Source organism: Takifugu flavidus, chromosome 19 (assembly GCF_003711565.1).
Source record: "Takifugu flavidus isolate HTHZ2018 chromosome 19, ASM371156v2, whole genome shotgun sequence".
Taxonomy (NCBI): domain Eukaryota; kingdom Metazoa; phylum Chordata; class Actinopteri; order Tetraodontiformes; family Tetraodontidae; genus Takifugu; species Takifugu flavidus.
Window position 1 is genome coordinate 11951897 of NC_079538.1, and position 12911 is coordinate 11964807.

Genomic DNA, 12911 nt, shown 5'->3' on the forward strand with positions numbered 1-12911 from the left:
ATGTCAGTGTCTTTAAATGCAGATTTATCCACCTTAAATCCTCTGAAACAGGCGCATTATTTAACTCTGCGAGGCGCAGACCTCATTAGCACCGAGTAATCCATCTTTTTCACGTTTCTTAATCTCTAAGCTTCGGCAAAGTCATTAAATCTCTGCGGGCCGCGACCTCGCGCTCCGTGACGTATCTAAAGTGGAGATAAAGAAGAAAAAAGGGTCTTTTCTCCATTTCCTCCTGGTCACCTCCAGAGAGCCTTGAGCCTTTAGCCGTCGCTATTCGTCACCGTCTCCGTTCATTACGACCTTTAGCGGACGGCGAGGTCACAGCTGCTCCAGTCCCAACTGGAACTGGGACCCGTCTGACCTGCTGGCCGGACACGCCGGGGCTGACCGGAGTGCTGCCGGATCCCCGTCCCCATTAAGACAGGAGGTTCTTGAATGGTAGCTTGATGGTGGGGAAGTTGAATCTGGAGGGAATCGAGTTCAGATTCCGCCAATTATTCCTGTCTACCGACGCGCTGGTAGACGTGAGCTTTCCCGCGGTAACAGCGCTATTTACACGCCGCACGGAAGGACGGCCAATTAGAGAACAGAACCGTGTGCCGAGCTTCGGCGTGAAGAACAAAAGAGGAGCGTTCCAAAAAGACGGAGACGTGAGCGCAGGCTGGTATTTTATGGCCCGGGAGGTAATTAGACATACGAGCATCAAATGGCGCCTTATTGTGGAATAAAGGGGATTTTACAGAAACAAGGCAGTTTTACTCCGGTTCTAATCACCGGCGCTCTGATCAGAACCAGTCTTTGGGCTGATCCCACACCTAAACCACATCTCTCTGAAATTCCTTGTTGTTTCCAGCGGCTGGGAAAAAGCTCCACCTGCTCCAGAGGCCAGAGGATCGTGGGTGCCGGTGCTGCTCCCACAGGCGGCTCAGGTCATGTGATCGTGGCTGTTAGCAGCGCTGTCGTCCTTGGGCCCAAACCGTCCTTATCTCAAAGTCAATTTGCACAGCCGGGTTTCCAAACTCCGGAATAGACAAACCAAACAGCGGCTCTTTCAGCTTCCAACCCGGCGGAGGAGGAACTGGGCACCAGTAAACCCAGTGAAACAGCACATACAGAAGAACAGAGTCCAGTGATAAAAGCTCCACTTGTTTGCTTTAAACCTGTTTTTTTTTTCCGCCTCGTTTCCTTGCGGCCCGGATCCTGCTCGGCGGGGGAGCGGGGGAGCGGCGGAGCAGCGACTGTGAGCACCAATAACAGAAAACACATGTTTCTGTGCCGTTCAGGGTCACAGAGTCATTTAGCCACAAACAGGAAGGGAAAACTAACACATTAGCTTCAGAATTAGCCGCTAGCTTTGAACAGAACCACAAAAACCCGTCCTACAGTGCTGCCTGAGTGGACGTCTGCATCCTGCCTGCAGGTAGACGCACTCTGACGACGCTCCTGTATCACAGAGGAGCCTCAACACCTGTAATTGGCTCCGGGCCCTGCCAGGATTCCGGTCTGACAGCAGTTTTTAGTGTAAATATCATTTTGTCACCAATTAGGAGCCTGTGCAGCTGCATTTCACAGGTCATTAGAAGAGAAGAAGGTGGCGCTCGGCGTGGCGCACGTCGCCTCCCGGCTCAGAGCAGAGCTGCAGGTCCCGGCTCAAAACACACAACTCATTTTTACCCTCAACAGAAACCGGCTCGGACGTCTAATTTAGCTTTTGCTCAGCGTCTCAGCTCAAACACCGGCGGACAGAGCTGGACCCACTTCATTTATTTGACAGCGTTTCTGAGCAGAACCAGGTGAACTTTGATCGATTGGGCTTTTTGTTTAATGTTCAGCTCTGGCAGCAAATGGGCAGAAATCCGGTGACCCATCCCGAAACACATTAACCTGGAATACCGCGAAGGAGGCAGAGGCCACACCTGCAGCCGCTCCTTAATTAAGGGCCGCCGAGGCCATCGCGGGACGGCGAGAACGCGGCGAGCTCGGCCGCTTGCTCCGACGCTTCTAATCGCCTGGAGACAAATTGCTTTCAGCAGCATCTTTAAATGACTTTTCCTCCATTTTGCAGCTGATTAGAAGAGGCTCAAACGAGGATCTCGGAGTGGCAGAAAACTCCACCTGCGCCGCCACGGCTGCTGTTCTACTCTGCAGCTACAGGTGCGCTAACGAGGCGCGCTAACGAGCCACACGGTCCTGGAAACGGGATCTCTCCATCCAGCACCGAAACATCGCAAACAAACACAAAATCCTGGCAGAGAACCAGCGAGGAAGTGAGCGGCTAAGAAAAGGAAACTAAAACAACCTTTTTTGGAGCAGGAAGGGGGGTGTGACCACAGGTGTTTCCACTGACGCTAATTATGAGCTGTCTGTTGAGGTAGGAAGTGAAAACCTGTTTCCTTTTAATTAATGATTTATTCCGATAATTAGTCTAATTAGGAGTTTGTGTATTCACTTGACTTTTTTGGTTCCTTATCCCAACATTATTTTTTTTTACAAATCTATCTATTAGCGTCTTTTCTGGCGTTAAAGCTGCAGTTCGATCGGTCTCCCTTAAAACAGGCAGGACTTTTCTCTAAAAGATATGAGCAAATATTCCCAAATTAATCAGTGTTTGTGCCCGACCAGCGAGGGCGGCTGGGCGGAGCTTTACAGGTCATCTGCTAAAGCAAACGTTGGCTCATTAGCTGCGGTTAGCACAATCAACAGCGTGCGACCTCGCGAAGCGCATTAAAGGTGCGATATTTGAATCCGCACGCAGAATAAATACTAAAATAAAGCGGGACTCTCGGGCATAAGTGGGCAGCTCTGCCTCCAAGGAGAAAAAGGCTCAATACTCTTTAAAATTCGAGCCGCGTCTCCACCACCTTCATCAGGTCGCGAGCTTGCAGCTCCATGAATATCTCTCCCCGTTTGGTTCAGACTGCGTTGAAAGCGCCTGAAGTCAAATTTTAAAACCTTTTTAATCCACTTGGCTTCTCTTGAAGACTTTAAGGTTCTGAAAAGAGAAAAATCACATTCTGACTTTTGAGAAAACGACCAATTTCCTGCCCCAAAAGCGCCAGCAGGGGCACCGACCATCCCGAGTGGATCGGGACCAGGGAGGTTTTCGGACCGGCCTCGCGGTTAAGAAGGCAACTAAGAGCCGGGACCGGTGGCACCCACAGGGACTTGGACTCGTTCTGGGGTTCTTGGATTACCCTCCAGCTGGAAGCTAAGCTGCGGTGAAGCTACCACGTCTCCCAGACCTCTTTTAAGAAGAAAAAAAGGTTAGCTTTGGAAAAGTGCGTATAGTACAAAGCTTAGACTCAGAATTATGAGCCTCTGACCCAAAATAGAGGAAGCCAAGGCTGCGTTTCTGCTGCCTGATGCCTCCTGCCAGCACCCAGAGCTAATGAGGAGCAGGCAGCCGCGTAGAACAGAGGCGACAGAGGGGCTCAAATCCGATGGCTCTTTTATTGTCAAAAAGCTTCACTTAAGTATTTACAGTTTGTGCAAAAACATTTAAAGGTTTCAAGGACTTTACATTGTAAGTTCAACCTCAAGGCACATACATGGAACAACACCAATATTTCATCATGAGAACAGAAATTTAACTTTGGTTCCTAAGAAAACTTGTAGGTGGTTAAACGTAACACTGCGGCGTCTGGTGAGCGTCCCGACCGAGCTGTTCTGCATGCACCTGACTCTTCCTGCCCCCCCCCCCCTCGCTCAAACCCCCTGAACCGTCAAACCTGTGTAAGTAAAATCAAAGGCGATGAAGCTAAAACACAGAACATGCACAAGCGCCCGAATGAACATTTTGGCTAATAGATATCTGCCCCCTCCCTGGAGAGGGGATGACTTTAAACATTTCGGCTGCTCACGCTGTCTCTGAACTGCTCTCAAATTTGTCGTTTTCCATGCGATTCGGCTAACACAAACATCCTAGCGCCCTGGAGCGCCGATAAAGTGATGGCAAGAGTTTGTAATTCAGTTTTGTGTGTTTCCACAATTAAGAGCAGAGTCTGCAGCAGAAACAACAAAGGGAGCTGCTTCCCCGCTAACGATCTGGCACTAAAGACGAACAGCTATTGTGTCGGGTTAGCATGTTCCTCCCGTTAATACTGTTAGCGCTGTGTGCTTTCTTTTCACGTCTCGCCTGGTTTTTTCTTCCTCCCATCATTCAGTTGTGTATGAAAGGTAAGGCAAATGTCTGTCTGGGTTACACATTCACAGACGGGTTAGCGCACGTAGCAACCGTTCCACCCCTCCAGCTTTGATCTGCACGTGACATCACGCAGGGCTTTCATCTGGAACAAAGAACGACCGGAGCGACATGACGTGTGAATGTGTTTGTGGAGATAAAAGGTTGAAGTTAAACAGAAATGGAGATGCTTTGATAACCACAGAAGGTCAATGAGCCCTTGAAGTGAATCCAAACGAGGTCAAAATTGAGATCTCCGATGGATAAGTGATCAAGTGTTGCCGGAACGGATCCATAGGGTGACTTTTTTTAAAAAAAATTCTTGGCCACATTTGCTGCTAATAATAGTTTATAAAGCCTGAAAGTCAAAGATGAACAGATTTTACCAGGGTTAGCACGCTAAGCAGCTAGTAAATGTTCTCTTGTGTCGGTTCCTGAAACATTTCCGTGGCATGACTCAGCATTACTGAAACGCTGTAAAACTCTGCATGATCGGTCGTCCGGGCGACAGCGGGCACGGCTACCGCCAGACCTCAGAAGCGAATTGTATCGGTGCGGAAGAAAAAACCCGACAAATATTTGCCTCCGACTGTTTGGCCGAGTCTCCGCTGATGCTCAGGCCTGGATGTTTGAGCAGCTGCACTGGGGCACCTCTCGAAGGGTTAACGCGCTCGCCCAGCATGACCTCCAGGCCGCCCAGTGAAAATAATCGCTACATATTTTCACCCTTTTTTGGTGGGGGATTATAAGGAGAGAGCTTAAGGTGGGGAGGGGGGAGGTGGGGAGGGAGGGACCTCTCTAAGCTTGGCCTCTCCAAATAAAACTGTGTCAAATCAAATAAAGTCGACTTAAAAAGTGGAGAATAAAGAACTCTCACCGGCACCTCGCACGCAAAGAGCTGCTACAGACGCCAAAAACGTTTTTAATTGCAGCCACACAGGGATCAGAGGACCCGGGGGGGGGAAGGTGTGGGGGGGGGGGACGAGAGTAGATGAAGTGACAATAACGCCGTAGGAGCGATCAGGCGACGCCGTCCTGGTTGGGGGAGCGAAGGTTAGCGCCTCTCCTGACTGGATCGGGGGTGGAGCCGGATCCCATTGTCACAATGTCCTGATTGGATAAAAAGGGGGTTGGGGGTTGGGGGGGGGGGGGGGCGAAGGTGTTTAATTAGGTTCAACAAAATGAGCGTGGACGAGGCCTCCATCCCATAATGCAGCTGAAAATCCACCCCATCTATCATCAAACTGTTGGTTTTTAAAAGCTTCCACATCATTAAGGAGCTCGATGAGCATTAATACTCGAGTAGCATCACCTGGTCCTGGACTCCAGGGGACCGGTGGGGGTAAAGCCGTGCAAACCCTCCCTCCCTTTGCACCCCCAGATCCTGTCTCGCTCAACTGCCCCCTTGTGGCCTCATTTGTCAAAGCAGAGGGGATAAAAGAAGCAGAACAAATGAAGGAATTTCTTCAAAGGGGATCTGGAAGTCCCGGCACAGCCCTGCACCTCATTAGAGACAATAATCCTCCCAGGCTTCAGAAAAAAAACCTGCAGATCTACAAATTAAAAAAGAACTTTTCCCAAAGTGTCTCCGGCTAAATCCACCTTCGCTTCACTGCCGGCAGAACAAAGGTGTTCCGAGCTCTCCTCCGGCAGCGTTGACGACCTTCCTGACACTTCCTGACATACGATCGCAGCCTCGGCCGCTTCCTGCCCGCCTCTAATAAGAAAGTGCACTTCAATTTCTGTTTACGTGTCACCGGCGCTGGATTTCCACAGCACTCCAATCAGCAGCATTTGGATTTCCCCTGTGCGGTGTTGTCTTTACTAGCGCTCTGGTGCACCGGGGAGGGCGTTGTGCACTTCAGAAGAAAGAGCGAGAGAGATGGAGAGGACGATGGAGAGGGAAAAAGGGCCCTATTTTGCTTCTGTGGTTAGCGAAGGATCCCAGCCCTCGAAGCGCCCTTTCCAACGGTTCCAAAGCCGACGGCATTCATCAGAAAAGCTACACCCGGGGTGCCGTGATTGTACAAACCCATGTTCTTGTACAGTACTGACCATTTATACCACTCTCAAAACCCTGCTGGTTATAAAAAAAAGAAACACTTTTTATCTCCTTTTCTAAGAATAAAAAAGATAGCAGAGATTCCCACATCAGTATCCACAGTATAAATTACATCGTAGACAGAACTTGGAAATATATATGGTACAGTTATATTTGACTAGAATTTATATTGGTGTCTACACAAATAGCGTGTGTATCGAAGTGTGTGCGCGTGTGTTTGGTGTGTGTTTAGTGTTCGCGGTTGATCACGTGTGGCAGAACTCTGTACTGGGCACGTTGCTGCTCTTGCAGTAGGCTATGCTGTTTTTGCTGAGGGGGCAGTCTCTAAAGCCGATGCCCCCGTTGGGCGTGTAGATGGGCTGGATCCTGAAGTCGCCCTTGAGCAGCTGCTCATTGTTCAGCGCCACTATCTGGAAACTGGTCTCAGTCATCTCAAGAATGGAGTTATCCTTCTTGGTTCCAGCCTCGCAGTAGTCGTCTTTTCTCCTGCCCCGGTTGTATTTCCACTTGGTCGAAGACGACCGGCTCTTCCTGTGCATGTACCAGCAGAACAGGCTCAGCAGAGTTACCAGGACGAGCAGCACGGCCCCTCCTATGATTCCAGCCATTAGCAGCGTGGAGTTGATACCCTCCTGAGGAGCTTGCTCCTTGCCAGGAGCCTTGGTCCTGGCCTCAGAGCACAGAGTATCCTCCCCTGGCCTGTAGGAGTTTAGAGTGTCCAGCATGTGCACGCAGATCCGATACACAGACCGGGGCTCCAGGCTGGTAAGGCTGATCTGTCGCTGGTCCCCGCTCACCGTCCGCTCTCTCATACCTTCGTTTATTTGGCTTTGGCCTCGTTTCACCCAGGTGACTTTGTAGGCTGTGACGGTGAAGTAGGAAACCCAGCTCACCTCGATGTTGGTGGAATTCACCACATGGAAGGAGATCTGAAGGGGATCCTTGTAGGGAGGGAGGGGTCCCGGAGGGTTCTTATGCTCAGGGGGTGCCGGAGGGGAGGACGACTCAAAGTAGTAGGGGATAGGGGTGGTCATGAGGGTGGACGTGGTGGTGGTGAGGGGCACGGTCGTGGGCGGGGGAGGGGGTGTCGAGCGCAGAGTGGGCCACGGTGGCGAGTCACTCCCAACAGGGCACTCTATGATATCCAAGGTGAGCTCCCTGATCGCCATGCCACGGACTTTCTCTGGACTCTGACAGACGAACCCTCGGGCATTGATGGACGTGGGCAAGGACTTGAGCCAGACCACCACCCATTTCACAGAACAGTCACACCGCCAGGGGTTATTTCGGACCATGAGGTGCCTCAGGCTTGACAAACTGTCAAACACACCCTGTGTAAGACTCTGGAGCTGGTTGCTCGAGATATCCAATTTTTCCAACCTATTTAGGTCAGCGAAGGCTGCCACAGGGATCTGGTCAATCTGGTTCTCTTGCAGGCTGAGTTTGATCAGTGCCTGGGTGGGCAGGAGCGGGGGAGGGAAGGTGAGCGAGTTCCGGGCCAGGGCGAGCTCGTGGAGGTTAACCAGGTCCTGGAAGGTCCCTGGTGCAATGCCCTCATCTGTCAGCAGGTTCCCGTCCAACACGAGGCGCTGCAGGCGCGTCACATTCTGAAAGGCCTCCTCTGCAATGACAGCAATGCGGTTCTCGTCCAATCGCAGTTCCTTCAGGTCCTCGGGAAGGCCGATGGGAACGCTGCTCAAGTGGTTCTTGGTGAGGAAGAGCAGTTTGAGGCTCACTGCCTCTCTGAAGGCCCCTTCCTCCACCCCCACTGTAGAGATGGAGTTATCATCCAGGTGCAGCTCCTCCAGTCTTGTCAGCTGGGCCAGGGCCGCCCTGGAGATGGTCTGGATGTTGTTCTCTTGGAGATGCAGGACCCGCGTGTTCTTGGGCAGGTTGATGGGGAACTCGTCCAGCTGGTTACCGTAAAGGTACACAGTCTCCACGGAGGCCAGATTGTGGAGTTCCATGGGGAACCCGGCATTGTTTATCTGGTTGTTATGCAGAAAGAGGATCTTGTAGCCCTCCTGTATCCCCAGAGGCACTGATGTCAGGCTGCGTTCATTGCAGTACACAAACATGTTGTCACAACGACACACCTGTGGGCACGAGGCGCCCGAGCTGAACTGCATCTGGAGGCTCAGCGTGACAGTTAACCAGAATTGTACGAATGAAGCCCAATCTTTATTCCAAGGTCCGGCAAGAAACTCCATAGTGAAATAGGAAAACTGAAGAAGGAAACCCAAAGAAAAAAAAAGAACAAAGGTAAAACTATATATCCACCAAAAACTGACCCCGCGACAGGGTCACTTATGAGAACCTGGCAATGACGCAGTCAAAGGAGCAGGAAAGGGTGGGAATAATCCTGTAAATGCTCGTCCTCAGCCAAAGAGTGAAGGCCTCATTAGCGGCGAGCGCTCCTCTGATGGACTCCATCCATGCTGAGACACCAGACCACAGCTGAACTCGTCACTCATTGGCCCACGCAGAGCTCAGCCGGGGCCAATTTGAATCCTCGCAGTAGAGGTCGGCCACAGGCTCCACTCGCCTGTCCGTCACACGCTGCCGGACCCCAGCCAGGACAGAGTACGTGGGGGGTGACATTTGGATCCAGAGACCTGCAGGGCAAACAAAGAATCGCTGAATTAGAACATTCAGCGGTTTCGGTTCTCAAAACAAGCGCTTGCTTGTGTCTTCATCGGCCATCCTAACCACCTTCCAACAACCACAAAACATGGTGAAATTTCAAACCCACCATGTTCTTAAAAAGAATCATCTTATTAATATTCCGGGCGGTTCTTAAACATCCGGTTTCAGAGACATAAAGACGTCTTTTATTCCTTCTGCTCCCTCAGAGGAGGAACAGAGGACTGCGAGGACACTCTGGTGGGTTGTCAGCCATTATGGCCGCGATCGACGCTGCCTTAGGAGAACCAGCTAAAAAAAAAACCAAAGGCTAATCAAGGCGTCACCTGCCCCATCCAAAACCCAAAATAACGTAAACACGCTAACCTACAAAGGAAACGGCGGCCACGGCTGCACCCGAGGCTGCGGGAGGAGCTCACGACGAGCCCGCACGCTCGGCCCGACTTGTAGATTTAAGAGTGTGACGAGCAGGACGAAGAAACAGAGCAGAGGCGGTCGAGGAACAGAAAACAGCCCCTCTGACAGACGCCAGCTGTCAGCTGAAGCCGGATTGGATCATAATTTAGACCCCCGACCTGCAAAAAATGATCAATACTGCAATATCTCAGCACAGGGCGGCTGGTGAGGCTCAAGGCCGCCGGATCGCAGCAGACCCCCGGAACCATTAGCCCGTTCCCTGTTTTATAACCCACACACACACACACACACACACACAGGCAACTGAAAAGGTTCGGATTATCATCTGCAGCTCCCAGTTTGACTGGAGGACACACACCAGTCGAGCGGCGGCTGGATGGTTTCGCGTGAGCGAGGGCGCCACCGAGGTGTCCGTCAGGGATGAGGAGCAAAGCGAGGAAGGCTGGACCCAATCACCAACCCGAGAATTGACACTTTTTAGGCTCTAGCAGAAAAAAAGAGGAATAAACTAACAAATAAAGGGGAAGAGGCTGTGACCATCACGGGAATCTTTAAATCGCCTGCTGTCTGGAGGCGGCAAAAACAATCTTTTGACACATCTGTGATCTACTTTTCCAAATTAAAACAGCTAAATTTAATCAAATAAGCTGGGGGGGGGCTGCCACAGAATCTAACCCTGAAGGCAGCAGCAGCAGAAAGATTTTCACAGCTGCATAAAGAAACTGTCCGGCAAAAATCCAGAAAAACGAAGCCCGATCTCATGTTTAACGTTTTTTTTTATCGCGACAATTAAGATCAAAGCGAAATAAAGACGACGGGAGTTCTTTTTTCCTTCCTCCTGTTTAATTTGATTTGCAGGGACGAAGCCCTGGTTCTCCTCGCGAGATAAACGCGCAGATATTCGGCGAGGACAATCCGATTAGAACCGGATTTTCGCCACAGAAACGCAATTAAAAAGTTTAAATGGATCGGCCGTTTCGGGGGCGATAAGAGGCGGATCAGGTGGACTTCAAAGGCTGCCCAGGGAGCAGGGTCCCTCTGAATGAACCATTTCAGAGGGTCCGACTGAGCCGTGCTGCGCATGGAGAGTGGAAACCCTCCAGCACGGAGAGCGCAGCGCAAATGTGCAGCTCTGCGCTTTGTGCCGCGCTCGTCTCCAACATCTCATCAACCTTCGGATTATCGCTTAAAGGTTTTAATTAATCCTGAAACAAGTGGCTGGGAATTTAGCGACTCGGTGCCAGTTTGAGGGGATCTTTGATTTAAGATTAGCGTCGGATTTAATTCCCGGCTCGATTTGAGGCCGTTTTTTTCTGGAGGAGCTGAGGTAGAAAGTTACATTTCTGCGTCGTTCACGCAGAAATAAAGAGCGGAGGTGGCTGCTGTTGACCTGAAGCTTATAATTATTACTACCCCCCCCCCCCCCCCCCCCCCCCCCCGTCCTGAGTTACCGAGCAGCAGCCTTTACCTTTGCCGAGCCTTTCTCCGTTCCACAGCCCGCCGGAGCGATCAAGTTCCCCCCCGTGAGTGTCCGGATCCCCCCGCCTGAAGGCAGAACTGCTGTGAGCCCAGCGGGTCTTCGGAACAGCATATTCCCCCGCATGGGTCCCCGCGCACGGCTCTGGCTGTGTCCGCACCGCTGTCCTCCACTTTTTCCAAAACCAAAAAAAAATTCCAGCTCAAAAGCCAAAAAAAAAAAAAAAAAAAAGTCCCTCCTCCGTCAGCGACTCAGGCGCCTCCTGCTGTAACTCACTTCAGCGCAGCCGCGTCCGACAGACCCGCTTCTCCTCGTGCGCGCACGCTCCGAACGCTGGCGACGCCTGATCCGCACCGGGCCATGACGGCAGCCGCGTCCGCCCCGAAGCGCTCCTCCGCCGGGAGCGCAAAGTTTCCTCTCCGAGACCGCAGCGCAGAGCCGGAGCGAGAGCTGCTGCCTGCGATGCTTCAGCTGATAGTGCGACGTGTGCGTGCGCGCTCGCCCCCTCCCTCCCTCCCTCCCTCCCTCATCTCTCCTCTCTCTCTCCTCTCTCTCTCCCTCCCTCTCTCCCTCTCCCTCCCTCTGTCCCCCCTCCCTCCTCAGAATAAAGAATGCATCTCCTCCAGCAGCTCCGTCATGGCTCGGAGCCACAGAACCTCCCTCACTCTGCAGAAACTCTGGGTCTCTCGGAACACGGCACCTCCTCACCCAGATCGGCCTTTTCCTTCCCAAATCCTGGAATCCTCCTGGAAAAAGCGCACAGCTGGTGCTGAATGTGTGGCGGGGGCGGGGGTTGATGACCCCCCCCCCTCCCCTTTATGTCTTGTTTTCTTTTGCTTTAATCAAAGCTCGAGCCTGATGACTGCGGTCGTCGTGGAAACGTGAGCTCAAACACCCAAAGGGGTGAACTTTACAGGATCCCACCGATCCTGGAACAGCTGGGCTGATGACGGGAGGCGTCGGTGCCGGTCCGGCTCGGTTCTGCTGGCATCCTGCTGCTCCACTTTACAGGCCTGAACTGGGAATAATAAAGGAAGCAGAGCTGCATGTTTGGGCGCAGCCGGGGCCGGCGGGGTCAGAGGTCGGGTTCTGAAGCCTTGTCCTTCGTGTTCCGGCTTCCAGCGGGACCGTTTTTCCACACTGCTCCATAACTGGGCCGCAGCTCACAGAAACGGATGATTCCGGTGGTTTTCTCGCAGCTCCGCGCTGCGATCGGAGCTGGATCCGGGGTATCCGTCACTCCGGCCCGGCCCACCAGCACCTGGTACCAGCGGATACACCGGAGATCATTGATGGTTCTGGTGCGTCAGAGGCTGCGTCCATCAGGCAGCCAAACGGGCTCACACAAGTTCCCTCACAATGCAGGAATGGGTCAAACGGAAGGCTCGGTCCAGACGGAGCCGCTCCACTGGGCTCCAGACAGGTTCTGAACGGGACGGGACGGGCTCCAGACCCCCCCAGGAACCCCCTGGACCCTGACCAGCATCACCAGTGGTTTATAACAGGATGGAGAAACAACTGACCTTGATGTCAGTGCCCCCCCACCTTGTCTGCTCTGTTGCCCTTTGACCTCCTGTGACCCTCCTGTGACCCCCCTCTGCCCCCCCCCCCCCACCCACCGCGTCACCGTCACCTGTCTGGCAGTGGATGGAACCAGAGTCCAACCCGCTGCTCTTCATTCCATCCATCGGACTTTTGTCCCCAGAGGAGGTGGAGCATCATATGGGAACCCCCCCCCCACCCCATCTCTGGCGTGGCGTGTTTACTCTACGCGCTCGTGCGCCTCGATAACGCCGCAGATAGACATCAAAGCGCCACCCGCGCGCCCCCCACTGGGCCTCAGACGGCGTGAAAAGACGGCGGGAGCGAGGAGGAGGGAATAGTGCCTCCGTGTCTGTTTATCCCGGGGTTGTATCCGTGTCCATCCCAGGAGACGTCATTAGCTTATCACATTCCTGCAATAATTTACACGGACCGCCCAAAAAAGGTAAAAACACGGACCCCAGGACCCCCCCCCCCCCCAGCTCCAGGCCTCAAAGACAAATATGCTGATAATGTTTACAGCGGCCGATCGATGCTTCCATTAATTTCCGAGGCTGTGATCACGTCGCCCCGTTGATTATCCATCTACA

General features: G+C 52.6%; 1 protein-coding gene across 3 annotated transcripts; it reads right to left on the reverse strand.

The window, feature by feature from the left end:
- Nucleotides 1–3436: 3436 nt before the first annotated feature.
- flrt2 (fibronectin leucine rich transmembrane protein 2) lies at nt 3437–11269 on the reverse strand. Of its 3 annotated transcripts, XM_057016933.1 has the most exons (3): nt 10771–11269; nt 9661–9786; nt 3437–8857 (listed from the first exon to the last, which is right to left on the reverse strand). In XM_057016933.1, exon 3 carries the CDS (start codon nt 8450–8452, stop codon nt 6488–6490), a length of 1965 nt encoding a protein of 654 aa, XP_056872913.1. In that variant the 5' UTR covers nt 8453–8857; nt 9661–9786; nt 10771–11269; the 3' UTR covers nt 3437–6487. The 3 variants fall into 3 exon arrangements, with proteins under 3 accessions (XP_056872913.1, XP_056872914.1, XP_056872912.1); XM_057016934.1 differs by lacking the exon at nt 9661–9786 and having other exon boundaries at nt 11056–11269; XM_057016932.1 differs by lacking the exon at nt 9661–9786.
- Nucleotides 11270–12911: the final 1642 nt, after the last annotated feature.

Coding starts and splice junctions, on each gene's coding strand:
- flrt2 (XM_057016934.1), bottom strand. CDS start 8,452: ATGGAGTTTCTTGCCGGACCTTGGAATAAAGATTGGGCTTCATTCGTA.